The following is a 20,029-nucleotide window of genomic DNA, read 5'->3' as shown; positions in this document are numbered from 1 at the left end:
CAACCCCCTGCTCAAAGCAGGACCAATCCCCAACTAAATCATCCTAGCCAGGGCTTTGTCAAGCCTGACCTTAAAAACCTCAAAGGAAGGAGATTCCACCACCTCCCTAGGTAACGCTTTCCAGTGTTTCACCACCCTCCTAGTGAAAAAGTTTTTCCTAATATCCACATATAGCACTATATGCACTATCCACATTTTCTGGAACAGTATCTATAAACTGTACCTGCAACTCCAACCCTCACCCCTAAGTATGTTCACTATGGTACATTCCTTGATTCAACTGTCTGCATCACACCCAGAAACAAAAAGGGCAAGGAGAGTAGCTTACAAAGCAGAAACTCTTAACAAAAATAGGGCAACATTTGAGGAAAAATATTAAAAGTGGCTCATCCATTGTCCAAAACATTAAACAAATTGGTCCCTCTCTGGAATACGGTTAGAAAAACAGAACTCAATGGTTTATTTATTACTAGTACACTTTCTTGGCCATAAGTCCCTTTTCCCCTTTGATCCTCGAGCCATGAGGCTTTCTAATAAAAAGACATTTACATTTTTTTTATTCACAATATGAGTTGCAGATTTCAAGCCAGTAGGAGTATGTGAGAAGAATACTCTAGAATTCCAATATCACATTATTAAATGTACATTTCCTTGTGTCATTGTTTTTAAAAGTTTTTTATAGAGGACAGATATTTAATATTTAAACAGCTAGCAGCTGAAATATTTCTAACCAGTCAGAAATGGTCTTTTAAAGTTCCTCTCTCTTTTGGCTAACAACTCTCCCCTCTGTCATATGCCTCATTTTAGAGCACATGGCCAAAGTACACAACGGCCACTCTCAGATGAAAGGCTTGTGTGCTCCTGTGACACATTATACCTTTCAGCTAATCCATTCCTCTCCATTGACGCTTTTTCTGCTTCCCCTCAGATCTGCCCATTGTCTTCTACCTTCTTGTCCACTCCCTACAACACTGCTTCCTAACTCCACTCCCCTTGACTCTGCCTTCCAGTTCCTTCTGGAGCTCTGCTTTCCAGCTCTCTGCAGCCTTTCTCCAGGCTCCATGATGTGGAGAGATCTATAGTTTGGCCTGCTACTCCCACTCAACATTCCCCCCCTACTCCAATCAATCCTCTCTCCACCCCAGATTCCCACTCCACGTGTTCCACACTCCTAACTCCCACACACTTCCCACTTCACCCACCTCTTCTCTCTGCCTCTCAACTGTGGTTCATTCCCCACCTACCCCTGTTCCACTCAGCTCTCTACCTTTCACCTGACACCCAGCGGCTCTCTGCCTCCTCCATCACCACCATCTCCAGGTCCCCAACTGTCACTCCAAACCTCACCTCCTGCTCCGTCTTACCCCACTCCAGTTACCATCCTTCAGCTCTGCTAGCAGCTCAGCTGCAGTCTGTGATTTCCTCTGATTTTTCATTAACTGAAAATCCCTGGAGTAGAATCTCACTCTGGGTGAGATTCTACTTCAGTGATTTTCAGTTAATGAAAAATCACAGGAAATCGATGAAAGTCTTCTTAAATAGAACCTATATTTTACATGTAGCTGTAATGCATTTTTCTGCATATGTTGAATGGTTTTCCACCAGAAGTGTTGGCATACTTTTTGTGAGCAGAGATTTGACTTTTAACTTTCATAGACATATACAGGCATGCACATTCCATTGTAGGAGGAGATGTTGATTAAAAACTGACACATTCTGTTTGCAATTATTAGGGAACGTTCACTATATTTGGTTCAATGTTGGTTCCTGCAGACACTTAAGCTGTGAGAGCTTGAGATGTCTATAAAACAGATTCTAAACAAAACACACTTCTACCGTCTCCTAATACTATTTCTATCATACACCCTTGGTCTCCAGTCTTTAACTTTGCAGGCATTGTTGGCCATTACTGCTTTTCAAACTTCTCACACATTCCCAGCAAAGTTTGTTTGTTGTTGCTCTGCAACTGTTAGTGCATTCAGATATCAATCTTGAACATGGAAATACTGTGGCAGATGATGTGGCTTCTCATAACATGGGACAAAGCTAGGTTGCTTAAGAAACTACAGCTTGAACACACTGGAATCAAACATTCTTGAGGTCAAAAGGGAAAAGTAATCTCAACTGGGAACTCAGCTGTTGGTTTTGTTTTGTTTTTTAAAGGATACCATTCATGTGCTCTATATGGCTGTGTAAAAATAAGCCACAAATATGTTTGCGTGAAAATTGGGATGAAACAAAATGTAGTCATCCAAACTTTAGCCTCTCCAAGTAACCCAGTCAAAGGGAAGATTCACTTATCTGTAGGAGTTAAATTGCTTGTTCTGTGATTACAAATCCATTTTATAATTTTTCTGTGTGCTACTGTATAGTTTATAGACTCTGTTTGATTGTGTATTGATTCAAATTTAATATCATGCGGTGGATTCTATTTTACCCAGCAGCAGGAATTCTCAAGCGTGTGATTAGGACAAAAGAATCAGCTGGTGTCAATATATTAGCTTTTAGAAGCACTGAGTACTTTAAAAAACCCATCTACTAACAGCAACTCTGCTGAACGGGGCATTTTTATTAATAGTGAGAATCTCATAAAGCTGAGAAATGTAATTTGGTTTGTTTGGATATGCACCCAAAAGTCTGGATGGCGATCCCAACCTCATCCCAATGATCCCAATTTCTTAGGTGTGCCAAACTGGGTGTCTGAGAGAAAAAACAAGACTTCAAGGGTTCCTGCTTCTAGCTGAGCAGGAAGGAGAGCACTGTAAGGAAGTCCACCCTTGAGGTACAATATGACAGTGCAATTGCTTCACATCCTAGCCAGAGAAGTGCAAAGACATAAGAAAGCGGGGAGAGAGGAGAAAGAGAGCAAAAAAAGAGATGCAGGAAATAAAATGAGGAGAAAAAGCTATTCCAGACCTACCCTTTCACCCGGTGGGCCGGGAGGGCCATCACTGCCTGCAGTGCCCTAGAAAATAAGAACAATTTGTTCAAAGGTGAAGCCTAATTTTCTTTGAGAAATAGTTTTGCAGCAAATAGCATCTGACAATTACCTTAGGGCCTGGTTTTCCTGTGGGACCTCGTGGGCCTCTTGATCCCCGTGGACCCTGTGAATTTGAGATACAGATACAAATGGTGGTGGTCATATAGGACAGTGTGTCAGAGTCAGCCATGCATTTTTACAGTCGGTGTAAAACATCACAGAGGTGGCAATCACTAAGGGAATGCAAGTAATGGTTTTAAGCAAACAAAAGAAAATACATACCGTTGGCCCTCGCTGTCCCCTGGGACCTGGTTTGCCATGTAAACCCTGCCAATGAAAGTTCAAATAAATCATCTTAGCATGTGGCATTTGACTGGGAATGAAAGTTTTGCTGTTGCTATGAGGCAATGTGCAGCTCTCCTAGGACTAAATGCTCTTTTATATCTTATCTGCTGTGCATTTTAATTTAAAGAAACAGGTTTTTACTAAAATTGACCATCTTGCTGAAATCACTGTGCATGCAGCTTTATTCATTAGCTTCTACGTGTTAGGGCTAGATTCTGCCCTTGGCATCAGAGCCCATTAATGTTGCTGCACGGCCCATTCACAGCCACTGGAGTCCCTGAGAGCGATTCTGGATCAGCCAGAATTTCTCCTTGGAGCTCCCTTGCAGCAAGCCCACTGCACCATCCCGGGAGATGGTACATCACACTCCCTCTGGACAGCTCCACTGGCTAAGAAGGGAAATTGCTTTGTAGGAAGGAGCAGGGACCATACTGCATAGCTCTTGCACAGAGCCAGCATCTTTGCCCTTAATATGTAGCTCCAACATGTCTTTCATATGGAGAATCTATAGATCCCTTTCCTGAGGTGGACTTTACTCTAGGATTGTAATGGATTCTAATGTGAAGAAGCTTTTAATTCAAGGAGCCGTATTCTCCTGATAGAAAAAAGAAACACAGTGACTGTTACATGTTAAAATCTAACCAGTGGAAATGGGATCTTCATATGAAGTTCTCATTTTAAAAAGAATTACATGCATATTCTCACTTGTTTTGTCATCATACAAGAGAATACTATTTTAGTACTATAATACTACTCAGGTTATAAGCTCTTTGGGTATGTCTACACAGGAAAGAAAAACCCCATGTCTGGTCCAGGCCAGCTGACTCACGCTTGTGGGACTTGGGCTACAAGGCTGTTTCACTGCTGTGTAGACTTCTGGGCTCGGGCTGGTGCCTAGAATCTGGGACCCTATGAGGTGGGAGGGTCCCAGAGCCCAGACTTCAGCCCATGCCCAGAAGTCTACACAGCGGTGAAATAGCCCTGCAGCCTGGACCTCACAAGCCTGAGTCAGCTGGCACAGGCCAGCCACAGGTGTCTAGTTGCTTGGTAGACATACTCTTGGAGGCAGGGACTGTCTTTTCATTGTGTGTACTGTGTTTACCACAATGGATTCCTGATCCATGGTTAGGTCTTTAGACTATACTACTCTTGATACTACCTGTAACAGATAAAAGCCAGTTACGCTGGCTCAATTCAGAAGTCTGTGGTTAAATGCCTGGCTGAATTGAGGCTTTTCTTGACATCTTATAATATATTATTTATATTATAATATATTATTTATAATATAAATAACCTTATATTTTCATATTTTAAAGTGTGTTCTTGTGCATGTTACAGCTTCAGGATTCCTAATTTAGCCTCCTGATTGATGGTTCAGAACAATGATTTTTAATACTGCTTTATCCAAAAAATAGGGTCTGAATGGTTTTTTTTTTTTTTTTTTTTTTTTTTTTTTTTAACATTCCTTGTTGGTCTCTGTGAAAAAAAAAAAAGAACTGCCTTCAGCTCGGCTAAAACCATTCTTAAAAAAAAAAGCAAACTCAAAATACAATTGTTTCTCAAAAATGTAATATTTAAAGTGGTGAATCTGTGCTTTTGATTCCTTGCTGCTAAATAAAATTGATTGGTAGGCACAGTAATCATATACCTTACTTCAATCTGAATTAACGTCACACTGAGTTGTCATCTATGAGTTCCAAGTCATCCTTTCAGTTCTGATAATTTTATCAGCTTTCTAACAACACGATCAGCCACATCTAGTTGAGCTTTACAGGCAGCAGTGCAGTGACCTTCTTTTTAATGCCCCCCCCCCTTTTTTTTATTGTGGTTGGAGATGCTGCATATTAGCTTCTCCCCATGTGCTTCAAATAAACGAAGCAGCAAAAGTTGACATTTTACTTCCACTTGATAAATATATGTTCTTCATCCTGCTTGCTATAGTCTGATGAATCAGAATGCATAGAAAATCCAAGTTAAATTGCATGGTATTTAGATAATTCACAAGATACGAAAATAGTCCTTGCCAGTGGTCTAGCTAGTCCACTTCCAATATGAGCCATTTCAGAAGAAGATGAAAAACTCTCCCTAATGGACAATTATTGAATAAGCTACCTGGTGAGAGAACTTCTTTCTATCCCAGATACTGAGTGGTTGCGTTAATGCCCTGAAGCATGAGGATTTATGTCTCATGCAGTTTGATACTATTTAATATATCTTTGGATGTTCAGTCTTATCCAGACAAAGACCCAATGCTATAATACCTGAATGTTCTCTTGAAGCTTCTTGTCTTTATATATTTAAGCAGGGAGTTCCACAGGCTAATTAAGCATTGTGTTTTTTTAAAGAAGTATATCATACCCTTGCACCTTTCTCTCCATTGGCACCTGGGAATCCTGGAAAACCAGTGGAGCCCTGTATGAGAAATGGATGCAAATATCATCAAATATCTGTCACACCACCACCATACATCCGGTACTTAATCTAGAATTAAAACACATCACCAAATTGATGCAAAACATACATTACAATTAGATCAATGGAAATAGTTTTTAAAGCTCTGGTGAATATCTAAAAATTAACTTACCATAACACCTCAAGTCCTGAATGCATTAAAAACATCAACATATGTAATGACATTATTTTTCATGAACATCAGTAAGAAACTGTTTGACAAAACTTTTCCAATTTTAGTTAACAGTCGGAAAGAAAAGTTCATTAACCACCACTAGAAATTATTTTATTAAATCATGACCAAGAGAAATGAATAGTGGGAACTTGCCTCTGCTGAATCAGAGTGGCAGAACTAAAATTCTTTTCTTAATGAAGTATCAGTGTTGCACAGAGCATTCTTGTGGGCCTTATTGCTCTTCTGGTCAGCTATTTAAGAGGGCTGATTTGCACTTTTGTTTTCAAGTGGCTGTTACTGTGTGTTCACATTCACATTTCACGGACACATTATGACTAACATTAAAAACTCCAGTTCTGTTCAAGTTAGGTAACTCAGTAGAAAACATCTGTTTTAGCAGAACTCTCTTTACAGAGGTCTATATAACCCAGCACTGATGGTCTGTGTGGCTGTGCAGTGGGATTGCATAGAGCCTAGAACATAACTTGGGCTTCAGGAAAGAGTCTTGAATCTGGGATGATACTGCTTGCTAAACCCTACCTACACCTTTTCCCCATCTCACCCTCACAAAGCCCACCATGCCTTCTGACTTCAATAGCAGTTGTATACATGTATTTATTTGAAGAATAGGTCCTACTATTTATTATGAATAGGTCCTACACCTCCTCTCTCATATATTTTCAGACACTCACATCTATATTAAAATATATATAACACTCCAACAAGCTCTCAGATCAACTTTAACACTGGTGGGTCTCTGCCAGGATTAGACAGTGTGCAGTTAGTAAAAAGCCCTGAGTTTCCTAGTCAGAAGAAATACTTTTGATGAGATAACCAGTCATGCTTTTCACTTACATGGAGACCATACCTTTATCAACCCTGATCAGCAGGGATATTTTTCAAGGGAACAAGAGCTCCTCAAAAGAGCTTCTTGCTAAGTGATGCCTCCCTCTCATCTTTCAAATGAAAATGATACTTCTGTTCCAGTGTTATGATCAACGTTGACAAACTTGCTCACTTTATTCATAAAAAGGTGGCCATTTGGACACTCACATGCAGTTACTCTATGAAACAGTGTACACATAACAAATTTGGAGGTTATACGCTCTTGTGGTGCATGAAATTTAGACAAGCTAATGGATGCTCACAGTAATTAACCATTAACCATGGCCCTATGAAGAGTTCACTGTGAAGGAAGAACCTAATATTCTACAGTTTACAGAGAGAACTTAGAAAATGTGCTGACCATCAGGAAAATATTTGTTAAACTTAGCTAATGAGCTATAAATGTCACCATTCCCTCCACCATAACAAAATGGTTACAAGGAGAACTGACATGAGTCAACAAATACAGCTGTTTCCAGGAATTATTCCTTTCTCCCCACTCAGTGTAATCCTTTACCCTTTCTACTTCTGTCATACCATTCTGAAGGATAGTGCTGGCTTGTCAGCTGCCAGTGCACTGATTTGCTAAGGTGGTGACCTGGGGTTAGAAAAGACCATTGACTTGACACAGCTTACTTTCAAGTTACAGGAGATTAAAAATCACAGGTTTGGTTTGGCCTGTCAATAGGGTAGTACTAGCCATATTCTGCTCAGTTCCCTGCTGCGATAACTGATCCATCTTTGTATGCACAACGTTAGTGGGGTTTTTTTTATTATTGGTTTAGCAACAGGTAAACAGCTAGCTACAATGTAAATGGCCAGACTGTAAGAAAGAACTTCTCCATTTTCTTTGTAGCATCAACTAATATTCTTTTCTGGCTTTGTTTTTAAGTTCTTTATGGTTTCCTTTTAATATACCTTATTTATAATAAGGCGTTCCATTTATCCACTAACTAAGTTGTCTTTGGGGGGTCAGGCAGCCCCAGTGCTGATGGTTTTACATGAACAGAGAAAGAAGGAATTTCTTGTTTGAATTGTTTTCACCAGTTGTGATTCAGTGTATAAAAGCTGAAGAAAGTCTAATTTGGTACGAGGCCCCAAGTGTGCCCTTAAAACTGTGTGTTATAGTACCAGAGAGAAAAACTGTTCAGACATTAGTATGAAAGGCTTAGCTATAAATATTTAATATATACAGTTTTCTCAGAACTTCCTGCAATCAAGCTGATGAGGACTAGATTTGAGAAAAATATAGTGAAATTATCTTATAATGGTGCCTGTGCCTAAGAACAGCACACAGAAGCAAATTCATACCAGGCAAATAAGTGGCAGAAAAAAATCACCTTGAACCAGCTACTGACTATTGGAGCAGGACTTCTTATTTCCTTTAGACAACCATTATAGATTATATGCACCTTTGATTCCGTCAACCTTTTTAATGTTGATTTCAACAGGACTATGGGTAGAAAAACATGCTACCGAACATGAGTAAGGGTGGCCAAACAACAGGCCCTGAGTGACTTGATGCATTGTAGCAGTCAAAACCCTTTCTAATCTGGTTGCCTAAACTTCATAGAATAGCCAACAGTGAGTATAGTTTGAATTAATTTCAGTTTTAACTTAACTTAATTTAACTTAACGAAATTCCCAGTGACATCTATATTGGAAAATATCCACCAATTTTCTTTGAAGTGTTCGTCTTTTTTGTTCTTAATACTGAATAATGTAAAACCTCTTTGATCTTAGACATGTCAAAAGAGAACAAAAAAGAACACTGAAATCTCCGACATTTAGGTTAAAAGGCAGAAGCAAGAAAGGATCTCTTTATCAAGAGTATTCACCTTGAGAAACACTTTCCTTAGACTGCTAGGGTCTGTTTCATTCACACAGAGTATTCAGTGAATAAATACGCTTAAGAGAGGTTACTTAGCAGAAATATAGGGCCAAATTGTAGGCTACAGACATAAAAAAAATATTTCAGTTAGTTATCCGGAAAGTATTATCTCTGTCCAAAATCACCAGTTCAGATTTGGAAGTAAGAACAGATCCCAGAATTTAGACTAGAGCAGCGGTTTTCAAACTATGGGGTGGATCTCCCAAGGGAGGCGTGGGAATGTGTCACGGGAGGCCTGAGTTGTGTGCTTTTTTTTTTTTTTTAAAGAGCTCTGGCTGTCAATCCCAGGTAGTTGAGGCTCATATAGAAGGACCATGGGTGGTGATATATGCACTTGTGGGTGGTGGAGGTGGTGGTGGTGGTGAGGGGGTAAACTACTACAGACACAAAAAAGGGGGGCTGATCAAATAAGTTTGAGAACAACTGGACTAGAGGAAAGCTCAATATTTTATTGAGATGACATTCAGTCCTGCTAAAGGGGTAAGAGTTTTTCATTTATTGTACTATGCATTCCCAGCTGGTCTCATCTTTGACACACTCTGAAGGTAAGATATAGAGAGGGACTTTCACAGACAACAGGAAATGTCCCTAACATTTTTAACGTTCCCCCCAAAATTATTTTTAATAGGTCTTTCTATCAGTTGCTTAATCTACACTGAGCCACTTCTCAAAACTACATTAAACTGATCCTTTTAAAATGTAATTTACCATTATTAAGTCTTTATAAATAACTTAGAAACAGAACCAGCTAACACAGATATTTTCTAGGGACGACAGAGTCCAAATGATACTTGAAGGAGGGACAACTGTAAAAAAAGAAACAAACAAAACAGGGAATTGTGGACAGAAGGTAGGGGACTAACACAGGACAAAGAACAAAGCTAAACATTCTGGTTATATGAATGTCAAGCAACAGACATCAGTCACCCTCTTAACACAAGCAAAGGAAAAATATGGAGAAAACTGCGAAAGACAATATTGTAAGAGTCCATCTCCTATCTTTCATGGTCACACACCTGGAAGTGTGTTGGAGATGTTAAGACGGCTCTTTCTGTAGTTAGTAGAAGATGGCAGAAACATAGCAGTGACAGTCTAAGGACTATATCTGGGTCCTCAGACCATATTGCAAATTCCCATGGACATCAGCTTGAGTTCTGGGGGCAACATATGGCTTTAAGTCTTAAAGAGGCAGGAGTATCAGCAGTTGGCTCTTTTTCACTAGTCCATGATGTGTATAATAGTATATTGCTGGCACAGGTATATAATGCAAGTAAGATTGGCAGGGGCTTAAAAGTTGTATAGTTGAGGGAAGGGGAAGTAGTGATCTAAAATGAACAACTGTAATGGACCTAACACATTTTTTGACATAAATTAAAACATCATGGTCAGGAAAAACAGAGTGAGAAACAACTCAGGGTTTGGATGCTCATAGACTCATAGATATTAAGGTCAGAAGGGACCATTATGATCATCTAGTCTGACCTCCTGCACAATGCAGGCCACAGAATCTCACCCACCCACTCCTGCAATAAACCTCTCACCTGTGTCTGAGCTATTGAAGTCCTCAAATCATGGTTTAAAGACTTCAAGGTGCAGAGAATCCTCCAGCAAGAAACCCATGCCCCATGCTACAAAGGAAGGCAAAAAAACCCCAGGGCCTCTTCTAATCTGCCCTGGAGGAAAATTCCTTCCTGACCTCAAATATGGCGATCAGCTGAACCCTGAGCATGTGGGCAAGATTCACCAGCCAGATACCCAGGAAAGAATTCTCTATAGTAACGCAGATCCCAGCCCATCTAACATCCCATCACATGTCCTCCTTCCTTAAATATATAACTAATAGAACAGCTGCCGTTGTGGTTCATTTGTCCACAGCAAACCCACTCTTGAGTGCCATAAGTAAAACTAACTCATTTACCTTTGGACCTTGTCTTCCTGGATATCCTGGCAGTCCTGGAACCCCAAGTTTACCCTGAAATTAAAAAAAAATTGTTTCTAGTAGTTCTTAATAGTTTAGTCATAACTTTATATAAAATTTGTTTCCTTCCATAACATATACAATCAAATATTTTATTACATTCATCTTCATACTTCACCTATTTCCCTCCTGAGAAGTGGTCAATTGGCTTTGTTTCCAAAACCTCAGTTCCAAGAATGAAATCCTAATCTTGCTGAAATGGATGACGTTTTGCCGTAGACGGCAATGAACCCAAGATTTCACCCAAACACTCTTTCAACACTGTAATGTAGTGATGGTGGCAACAAAACATTAACACACCCTTTAACACAAAAGGCAATTCCCATAACAGTGCTTTTCATGTTGCATCACATGTTGGCTAATGTGTTTTGTTTATCTATAATCTCCATGAAAGCCAATGGATATTTGAAGATCAAGCTCCACAGGTTGTCTTGAAGAGTTCTAAACTATATCAGAAAACATCATTGAAAATCATATCCCAAGGATAATCCAATATCACATAATATGTGGTGTGTTTTGAGAAAGCTGGCTGTCTTCCCAGCATCAGACAGGAAAATAGGCTGAGTAGATTGATGCTATTGATGTTACTAATTCTACTGCCTGAAGGTGGAAGGAGGGAATGCTGCTGTGTCCAGATTTCATAGTGTAGGTCCCACTCCATAGTCTTAGGTGATGAAACAAAGAATGTGTGCTAATTTGTCATTTTCAAAAATAAGGAAAAGTTGTTTTGCTCTCTAAGAGCCAGAGCCACTAGAGAAGAATATGGGTATTGTAAACACTCTACAGTATTCCAGGCCATCACAATTTTGAAGTGGTCTCTACAGAAAAGACGTGAGAATGAAACATAGTCTTGGACTCCAGCAATAATCTGGGATTCTAGAAAAGAGATACGGGGAAGCTCCTGCCTGAAAAGTGGCATTTGACAAAATAAATGTGTGTGCTTAAAAAAATAAAGCAGATGAATAAAGATGCAGAATATAACTCATGTTCATGAAAGCTTGTTTGTGCCTGGCAGGAGATATTATTAAAGAAGAATTCAGCCATTTATAAAGATAACCATGCTGACAGTTATATTCCACATCAAAGCCAGTTGAATGCATTAGAACTACTTAAGGTAGCATCCCCTAAAAGAAAAGTTTCACAGCGTGACATTGTTTCACACCCTGATAAATTCAGTGGGAGTCTTTCCGCTGATTTCAATGGGAGCCAGGACTAAGCTGACTATTTGGAGTCTTTTTGGTGACAAGATCCTCTCTGCCCATTTGCTCTTTCTTCAGTATGCTCCGCGCTGGCATTGTTATTTGAGCAAATTCAGCCCCTTCCTCCTGGGGTGTGGAGGGTTCCCTGACAGTAGGGCCACATGAAAGTGGGGAACACAGAAGGACCAAAGTGGTCTTCAGGATGTTGGGGGTTGGACCAGGTTGGGCACCTTCTGCATGGTGGAGACCTCCCAGTGTGTGGCAGAGGACAGGGCATGGGTTGCTGCTATTACATGGATCTTCCCTTTCTCCCACCCTCATGTTGGTGTGGGAAGATGTTAGGGTCACAGAGACTATTCCAACCATTAGACTGCAGAAGCCTTCACAGAGCAATTCTGCAGCCAGCCCATGTCATGGACAGCAATGAGCACTCTCCCCCAGTCCATCACATATTGGCCCAGCATTCAGGCTGGACATTTGACTCAGGATATGGAATTTAAGGAGCTAGTATCCATACAAATGGGAATAATCTGGATCAAATATATTTCAGAGGCTCATCTAAACTAAGCCAACAGTGCTGCTAACTCTTAAAATTCTGTCAGAAGTCTCCTGGTATTTGGTATTTTTCTTAACGCTCCAGCTCCTGAAGTCAAGAGGATTGTGAAAAAATCTCATCTTTCAATGTGGGGGAGGGGTGAGTAACTTGCTAGCCTTTGTAGAGTAAAACTGGAAAAAAATGAACCCTTAAGGCTCAAAAACCAGAATGCAAATTAACAGAACCCTAAATTTGTTAATATTTTAAAATCTTATGGGTTTTTACCCCCATCTCATGATTTTTTACTCATATTTCGAATGTTTGGAGTTGGCTATACTGAAAATCTCTTTAAACCGTACATTCATTTGTAAATCTCATGACACCAATACACTTTCCCATGAGAATCCTAACATTTTCATGTTTTTGGCAGGTCAGATATGGTGTAGGAATAGCCTTTTTTATGGTATTTCAGTACTCTCAATCCTGGCTGAAAACAGAAAATTCAGCATTCAGAAATGCTATAAAAGAAGCTAACTAAAGAGTCAGTTATGGTTTGGGAAAAAGTTCCTTTCAATTCTTGTTTTAATAGAACTTGTTCGCTGATCCAGTTACAACTCAATACAAAGTGATATTCTAATCTGAATTGTGCTTCCATTCATCCAGGATAATAGTTCTAGCCTTCTTTTGTTATACGTTCTTTGATTCATGACCTTGTTATCAGCTGGCAGGGTATTCTGCAACATTTTGGGGAACATTAATTCATAAATAGCTCCCAATAGTTAAATAAAACTGAAAAGAACTCTTCTTGGAATGAGTGAACTGACTCTTAAGATAAGTTATTTGATGACAGTTTATGAATGATTCCAGTATCAAGTCTTAAATATAACCTTTCCTGAACTTCTAGTATGCCATGTAAATAAATCATTATGAACAGTAATGTTATGTTTATGACAAGAAGCAACTTATAATGAAAGAGTATTTCTTTCTATCTCTACTATCGCTAAAATATGTTCCTTCCTTTTTAGTTCCTTCTGCTGAAACTCTAGTCCATGATCCTGGTCATCTCTCTTAATACTGAGCATCTATATAGTCCTGTATATGTTTAAATACAAAACAGACTTTTATTATTTTTATTAGACCTTTTGTCCTAAAAGATGAAGAGGAACTGATCACAGAAAGGAAATTTAATGATAACTTAGATCAGGGATAGGCAACCTTTGGAACATGGCCCGTCAGGGAAATCCGCTGGCAGGTCGGTTTGTTTACCTGCAGTGTCCACAGGTTTGGCCAATCACAGCTCCCACTGGCCGCGATTCGCCGTTCCAAGCTAATGGGGGCTGCGAGAAGCGACGCGGGCCGAGGGATGTGCTGGCTACCGCTTCCCACAGCCCCCATTGGCCTGGAACAGCGAATCACGGCCAGTGGGAGCTGTGATCTGGGAACCTGTGGACACCGCAGGTAAACAAACTGCCCTGGCCTGGCAGCGGATTTCTCTGACAGGCCACGTTCCAAAGGTTGCAGATCCCTGACTTAGATACAAGTAATCATGACATGATCACATTTATAATGTGCAAGAGAATAAAGTCCAGATCTCTCTCTCTCTCTCTCACGCGCACACACACACACAAGCCAGATCAGCTGCGAGGAGGAATTTAATCAGATAAATTGAATGATAAATTGTAATAATTTAAGAATGCCTTACTATTTGCTCCCCTCAAAAAGCCTCAATCAAGGAAGAAGGCTGTCCTGGTTTAAAAAAAACTAACCAGGTTCAGAGGGGAAGCGAAGATAGCTATAAAAATAATAACAAATGGAAGAAAGTGGAAGCTTATATTAATAAGTATAAATCAGAAGTTAAGAATTGTAGAAAATTGGTAAGGGAAGCAAAGGGACACAAGAAAAAAATCTATGGGCAGCAGAGTTTAGGAGTTTAAAAAAATATATTAGGAACAAAAGAATCCTGACAGTGGTATAGGTCCATTACTGAATGGAAATGGTAGAATTATCAATAGTAATTCAGAAAAAAACAGAAGTGTTCAATAAATATTTCTGTTTTATACCTGGATCAAAAACAGACAATATAGTCTCATCATATGATGATTATAACACTCTTTCTATTCCAAAAGTATCTGTGGAGGATGTTAAACAGCAGTTATTAAAGCTAGACATTTTTAAATCAGCAGGTCCAGGTAACTTGCATCAAGAATTTTAAAAGAGCTGGCCGAGGAGCTTGCTTGACCATTACTGTTGATTTTCAATAAGTCTTGGAGCACTGGGAAAGTTCCAGAAGAAAGCAATTGTTGTGCCAAGTTTTAAAAAAGGGGAAATGGGATGATGTGGGTAATTATAGGACTGCCAACCTGGCAGCAATACTAGGAAAACTAATGGAACGGAGGATACAGGATTGATTAGTAAAGAATTAAAGGAGGATAAGGTAATTAATATAAGTCAAAATGGGTTATAGAAAATAGATCCTATCAAACTAGCTTCAATTTTTTATGAGATTACAAGTTTGGTTGATAAAGGTAATAGTGATATTATAATATACTTAGACTTCTGTAAGTTGTTTGACTTGGTACCATACAACATTCAGATTAAAAAAATAGAACAATATAAAATTAATACTGCACATATTAAATGGATTAAAAACTGGCTAAGTGATAGGTTTCAAAATGTAATTATAAATGGGTAATGGTCATTAAGCTGTTGAGTTTCCGGCAGACACACACAGGGATCAGTTCTTGGCCCTATGCTATTTAACATTTTTGTCAATGACCTGGAAGAAAACATAAAACCATCACTGATAATGTATGCAGATGACACAAAAATGGGAGAGTTGTAAATAATGAGTATGACAAGTCACTGATTCAGAACTGTCTGGATCACTTGGTAAACTGGGAGCAAGCAAACAACATGAATTTTAATATAGATAAATGTAAATGTAAACATCTACGAACAAAGAATGTAGGCCATACTTAGAGGATGGGAGGGGGAGCTCTATCCTGGGAAGCAGTGATGCTGAAAAAGATGTGGGGGTCATGGTGGATAAACATGAGCTTCTAATGCAATGCTGTGGCCAAAAGAGCTAATGTGATCCTGGGATGCATAAACAGTGGAATCACATGTAGGAGTAGAGAGGTTATTTTACCTCTGTATTGGCAACTGCTGCTGAAATACTGAGTCCAGTTCTGGTGCCCACAATTCAAGAAGGATTTTGGTAAATTGGAGTGGGTTCAAAGAAGAACCATGGGAATAATTAAAGGATTAGAAAATGTGTTATAGTGATAGATGCAAGGAGCTCAATCTATTTAATTTAAGAAAGAGAAGATTAAGGATACTTGATTACAGTCTATAAGTATCTACATGGGGAACAAATATTTAATAATGGGCCCTTCAATCTAGCAGAAAAAGATGATCCAAAGGCTGGAAGTTGAATCTAGATAAATTCAGACTGGAAATAAAGCATACATTTTCAACCATAAGGGTAATTAACCATTGGAACAATTTACCAATGGTTATGGTGGATCCTGCATCTCTGAGAATTTTTAAGATTGGATGTTTTTCTAGAAGATACGTTCTAGGAATTATTTTGGGGAAGTTCTATGGACAATGTTATACAGGAGGAACAGACTAGATGATCTCAAAGGGCCCTATTAATCTAATCCTCACATCGGCCCCATGAGGTTTCAGGGTTAAGTACCATTACTTCCATTTTAAAGATAGAAAAACTGATACAGAAAAGTGATATGACTTTCATAAGGCTATACTGAGGTACAGCCAGGATTAAAATTAGCGTGGGTCAGAAAAACTTTGCTGAAACAATTTTCCATCAGAAAATGCAATTCTGTCAATGGAAAAGCTTCACAAAATTGTGTTGATTTTGCCAAAATTTAATTTTCAGAAAAAAAAGTTGTGTGTGGGGAGGATAAGTTCTAACAGTGTTGAAATGACCCATTCTGATATTTTTTTAACAAAACATTTAGATTTTTGTTTTTGAAAGGGCTTTTCATTTTGATATTGTGTGTGATATTGTGTGTATATATACAGGGCTGGCTCTACAGTTTTTGTCGCCCCCCAAGCAGTGAAAAAAATTGCCATCGCGGACGGCAAAAGGGAGAAGCTGCCACTGAATTGCCGCCACGGCCAGCGGGACAGAGGGGCTGCCGCCGAATTGCTGCCGCCGTGGAAACTCTGCCTCCCCTTTCTAATACTTGGAACGCTGGTGCCTTGAGCCGTCCCAGTGTGTGTGTGTGTGTGTGTGTGTGTGTGTGTGTGTATATAAGTTAGAATCAAAACATAATATTTTGATTTTGTCAAAATGAAACACAACCAATTGGATATGGAATGAATGAAATGAGATTTTTCTTTTGTGGAGAATTCTAAAATTTTGGGGTTTGTTCCAATTCAGAATGAAGCCAGTGTTTGAAATCTCACAGTCCTCTGTGAAACAATTTGTGTGCTGCAGAGCTCTAATTAAAACACTGCACCTCCTGATTCCATCCTATATTCTCATCCCCCTACTTCTTTTCTACCACAAGTTCCCTTATTTTTGGTCTCCTATTTCTTACCTCTCTTCTGGCCCAGGCTACCAAAAACACTGCACTGAAATGGCACTCTGACCTTTTACATACCATGCCTTTGATTCCCTTTTCCAGCTTCCTCTCTCTTTCTGTATTGGGTTCAAGATCGAGGAGTACTTGTGGCACCTTATAGACTAACAAATTTATTTGGACATAAGCTTTCGTGGGCTAAAACTCACTTCATCAGATGCATGGAGTGGAAAATACAGTAGGAAGATACGTATATATATATAGAACATGAAAAGATGGGGGTTGCCTTTTTATAGTGGTAATCAGGATGGCCCATTTCAAACAGTTGACAAGAAGGTGTGAGTAACAGTGAGGGGGAAAATTAGCATGGGGAAATAGTTTTTAGTTTGTGTAATGACCCATTCACTCCCAGTGATTTTTCCTCCTGCTGATAATAGCCCACTGTATTGATTTGTCTCGTTAGAGTTGGTAAGGCAACCCCCATATTTTCGTGTTCTCTGTATGTGTATATATATATAACTTCCTACTGTATTTTCCACTCCATGCATCTGATGAAGTGGGTTTTAGGCCACGAAAGCTTATGCCCAAATAAATTTATTAGTCTCTAAGGTGCCACAAGGACTCCTCGTTCTTTTTGCTGGTACAGACTAACATGGCTATCACTCTGAAACTGGTTCAAGATCATTATTCTCATTTTCAGGATTCTACATCGCATACGCTCCATACATCTCAGTCCTTGTTTTTCATTATGTTCTAATGCCCCACACTTTGTTCTGTCTTCCTTCTTAGTAGCACCTTTCTCTCCTTCTGCCACTCCTGATTTTGTGTTTTTTGTCATGATACTCCTCATACTTTAAAACAATTTATCTTTTCCCATTCACCAAGCAATTTCTGCTCCTTCAGATCTTCTGTGTAGCCTTTCAATGCCAAACTACTCTCTAGCACTGTCACCATCCATGCTGGTGTCAAATTTTCTTTGAATCATATTTGTCTTTGTTAGATTAGACTGTAAGCTCCTCAGGACAGGATTTAGCTGTCTCATGTGTCAGGAAGTGTTATGCATATCTATGGATAGCTACAAAATAATAATTTTCATTATTTGTGTAGTGTCTGAGATCACTCTAGTAGCTGCCCTCAGCAGCCATAACCTACGGCTTTCAGATAGCTAAAGGAGCTACTTTCAGCAGTAACAGCCTTTGGAGCTGAAGATCCTGGTTTGATCTCCATTATGAGGCAATGTTTCTTTACATTAGCTGTTGGTTACTAACCTTTTCACCAGCCTGCCCAGCACCACCTGGGTCCCCTGTTGGGCCTGCTCGACCTTTTGGACCTTCAGGACCATCTTCTCCTCTTGGACCCAGTGGACCAACTTCACCCTAAAATTCAATATGGTATAAATACAGAGCCACTGCCTATGTTCATACCAATACACTGTTTGCAATAGCAGGACATTTTAAGATTTAGTTTATGAAACAAACAATTACTTGAAAACAAATGTAAATGAAGATTAGGAAAAAATATTAGTGCTTTTGTGCTAGTAACAGAATTCAAGTTGTGGAGGTTGGGCATTGGGTTACTTAAACCCAGGATAGGGGTGTATATTAACACCACTTTTGGAGGATCGGTGAGGCCCCCTGTGAAATATGGTTCACCATTTTTATTAACACCATTTCCCCTGCACCAGCCAGAATATGGCCCTCAGGATTAATCTAATACATTATACATGGAATAGAATTAGTGTGAAAATATGGATGCCTGGATAACCAATTAGTCTGTTGGTAATGTTAGCTTAAAACCATGAAGTCTGAGGCCAGAACCTCAGCTGGTGAGCTCCACTGCAGTCAATAGAGTAATGCTGATTCCCACCATGTGAGCATCTGGCCCCAAATCTACATGTGTGCAGGTTAAAAATAAATTAATGAAAACACTGCTTGTTACATTTAATTATAAATAAGTTTAAAGTGATATTCACAAACTAACAGCTAGAATTTCTAAGTACTATATGTTTCTGTATAAATACTTACTCTGTCACCTTTAAGACCCATGTCACCTTTAAATCCTGGGAAACCATCTTCACCCTAAAGAGAGCACAAAATATAGAAAAATGTGTTCATTAAAAAAAGATACTTTTACAAATGGAATTAAAACATTAGGTAATCTAAGTGGATGAGCATAATAAGTGCAGTAACTCCATTCAATTTAGAACTTCACATGCCTAATGATTTTAATATGGCCGTTACTATATCCAAATATATAGATATCTATGCAGCTACACTGAATGATTGCTCATCTTGGGAAAAAGTTGTGAATAATGGGGAAGCTCTCTTAGGCAGGACATAAATTTCTGAATTTATTATGAACTCCTTCATAGAAGACAATGATATTCTGCATTAAATTCCATCCTTATACATTAAAGTTTTTATTCTGTTTATGCTTTCTACTGATAAGATCTTCATCCTTTTTCATAATTGGTTGATGGACTGACAATGCAACTAAACCTTAATATTGTTCTGTTCATTGGCAGACCATTCCTCCTTTTTATTTATTTATTTTTACTAGTGGCCCAAAAGCATCATAAAGGAATAACCAACTCTTAAAGTTTAGTGAAAGAAAGGTCAACAGATTCCTTACTGATTTAGTAAATCCTTTATAAAACTAAAAGTGGTCACACTGAACTTTAAAAGATATTTCTTTATTCATGTAAACGTACGTATACCCATGTTCACAGCATATGGTGCCACACAAAGCTAACGGAAACAGTAATGTCCCCATAGAGTGGTCAAATGTAAAAGCATGAAAGGTGGCTCAATGACTACATTCATTGGTTGATACAAACATATATTCTATGGGTAATTAAAAGAAAATGATCTAGTCAGCATGGCAAAGATAAAGACGCTGACACCTTAAGGATGTGTTTGTACATAGTGGTTGAATCAGAACATGTTAGGATCCTAAGGGACACTATTTATATACAGATAGCTAATCTCCTCAAAGATATTATGCAGTTGTCCATGTTTCCATAAAAATAGACAACAGTGAG

At 39.0% G+C, this 20,029-nt stretch overlaps 1 protein-coding gene across 1 annotated transcript in view; it reads right to left on the bottom strand.

Annotated features, from left to right (window-relative positions):
- COL11A1 (collagen type XI alpha 1 chain) overlaps positions 1 to 20,029 on the bottom strand; it is a 235,035-nt gene that overhangs the window by 96,451 nt on the left and 118,555 nt on the right. Inside the window, exons 29-35 of the mRNA XM_007055218.4 lie at positions 19,014 to 19,067; positions 18,258 to 18,365; positions 10,646 to 10,699; positions 5,684 to 5,737; positions 3,263 to 3,307; positions 3,051 to 3,104; positions 2,921 to 2,965 (exon numbers count right to left, since the gene is read on the bottom strand). Coding sequence (XP_007055280.2) covers positions 2,921 to 2,965; positions 3,051 to 3,104; positions 3,263 to 3,307; positions 5,684 to 5,737; positions 10,646 to 10,699; positions 18,258 to 18,365; positions 19,014 to 19,067 — 414 coding nt within the window. The remainder of the gene's footprint in view (positions 1 to 2,920; positions 2,966 to 3,050; positions 3,105 to 3,262; positions 3,308 to 5,683; positions 5,738 to 10,645; positions 10,700 to 18,257; positions 18,366 to 19,013; positions 19,068 to 20,029) is intronic.

The sequence above is a fragment of the Chelonia mydas genome, chromosome 8 (assembly GCF_015237465.2).
Source record: "Chelonia mydas isolate rCheMyd1 chromosome 8, rCheMyd1.pri.v2, whole genome shotgun sequence".
Lineage (NCBI taxonomy): Eukaryota > Metazoa > Chordata > Testudines > Cheloniidae > Chelonia > Chelonia mydas.
The sequence above is the reverse complement of the archived record's forward strand: the minus strand, read 5'-3'. Positions and strand labels throughout refer to the sequence as shown.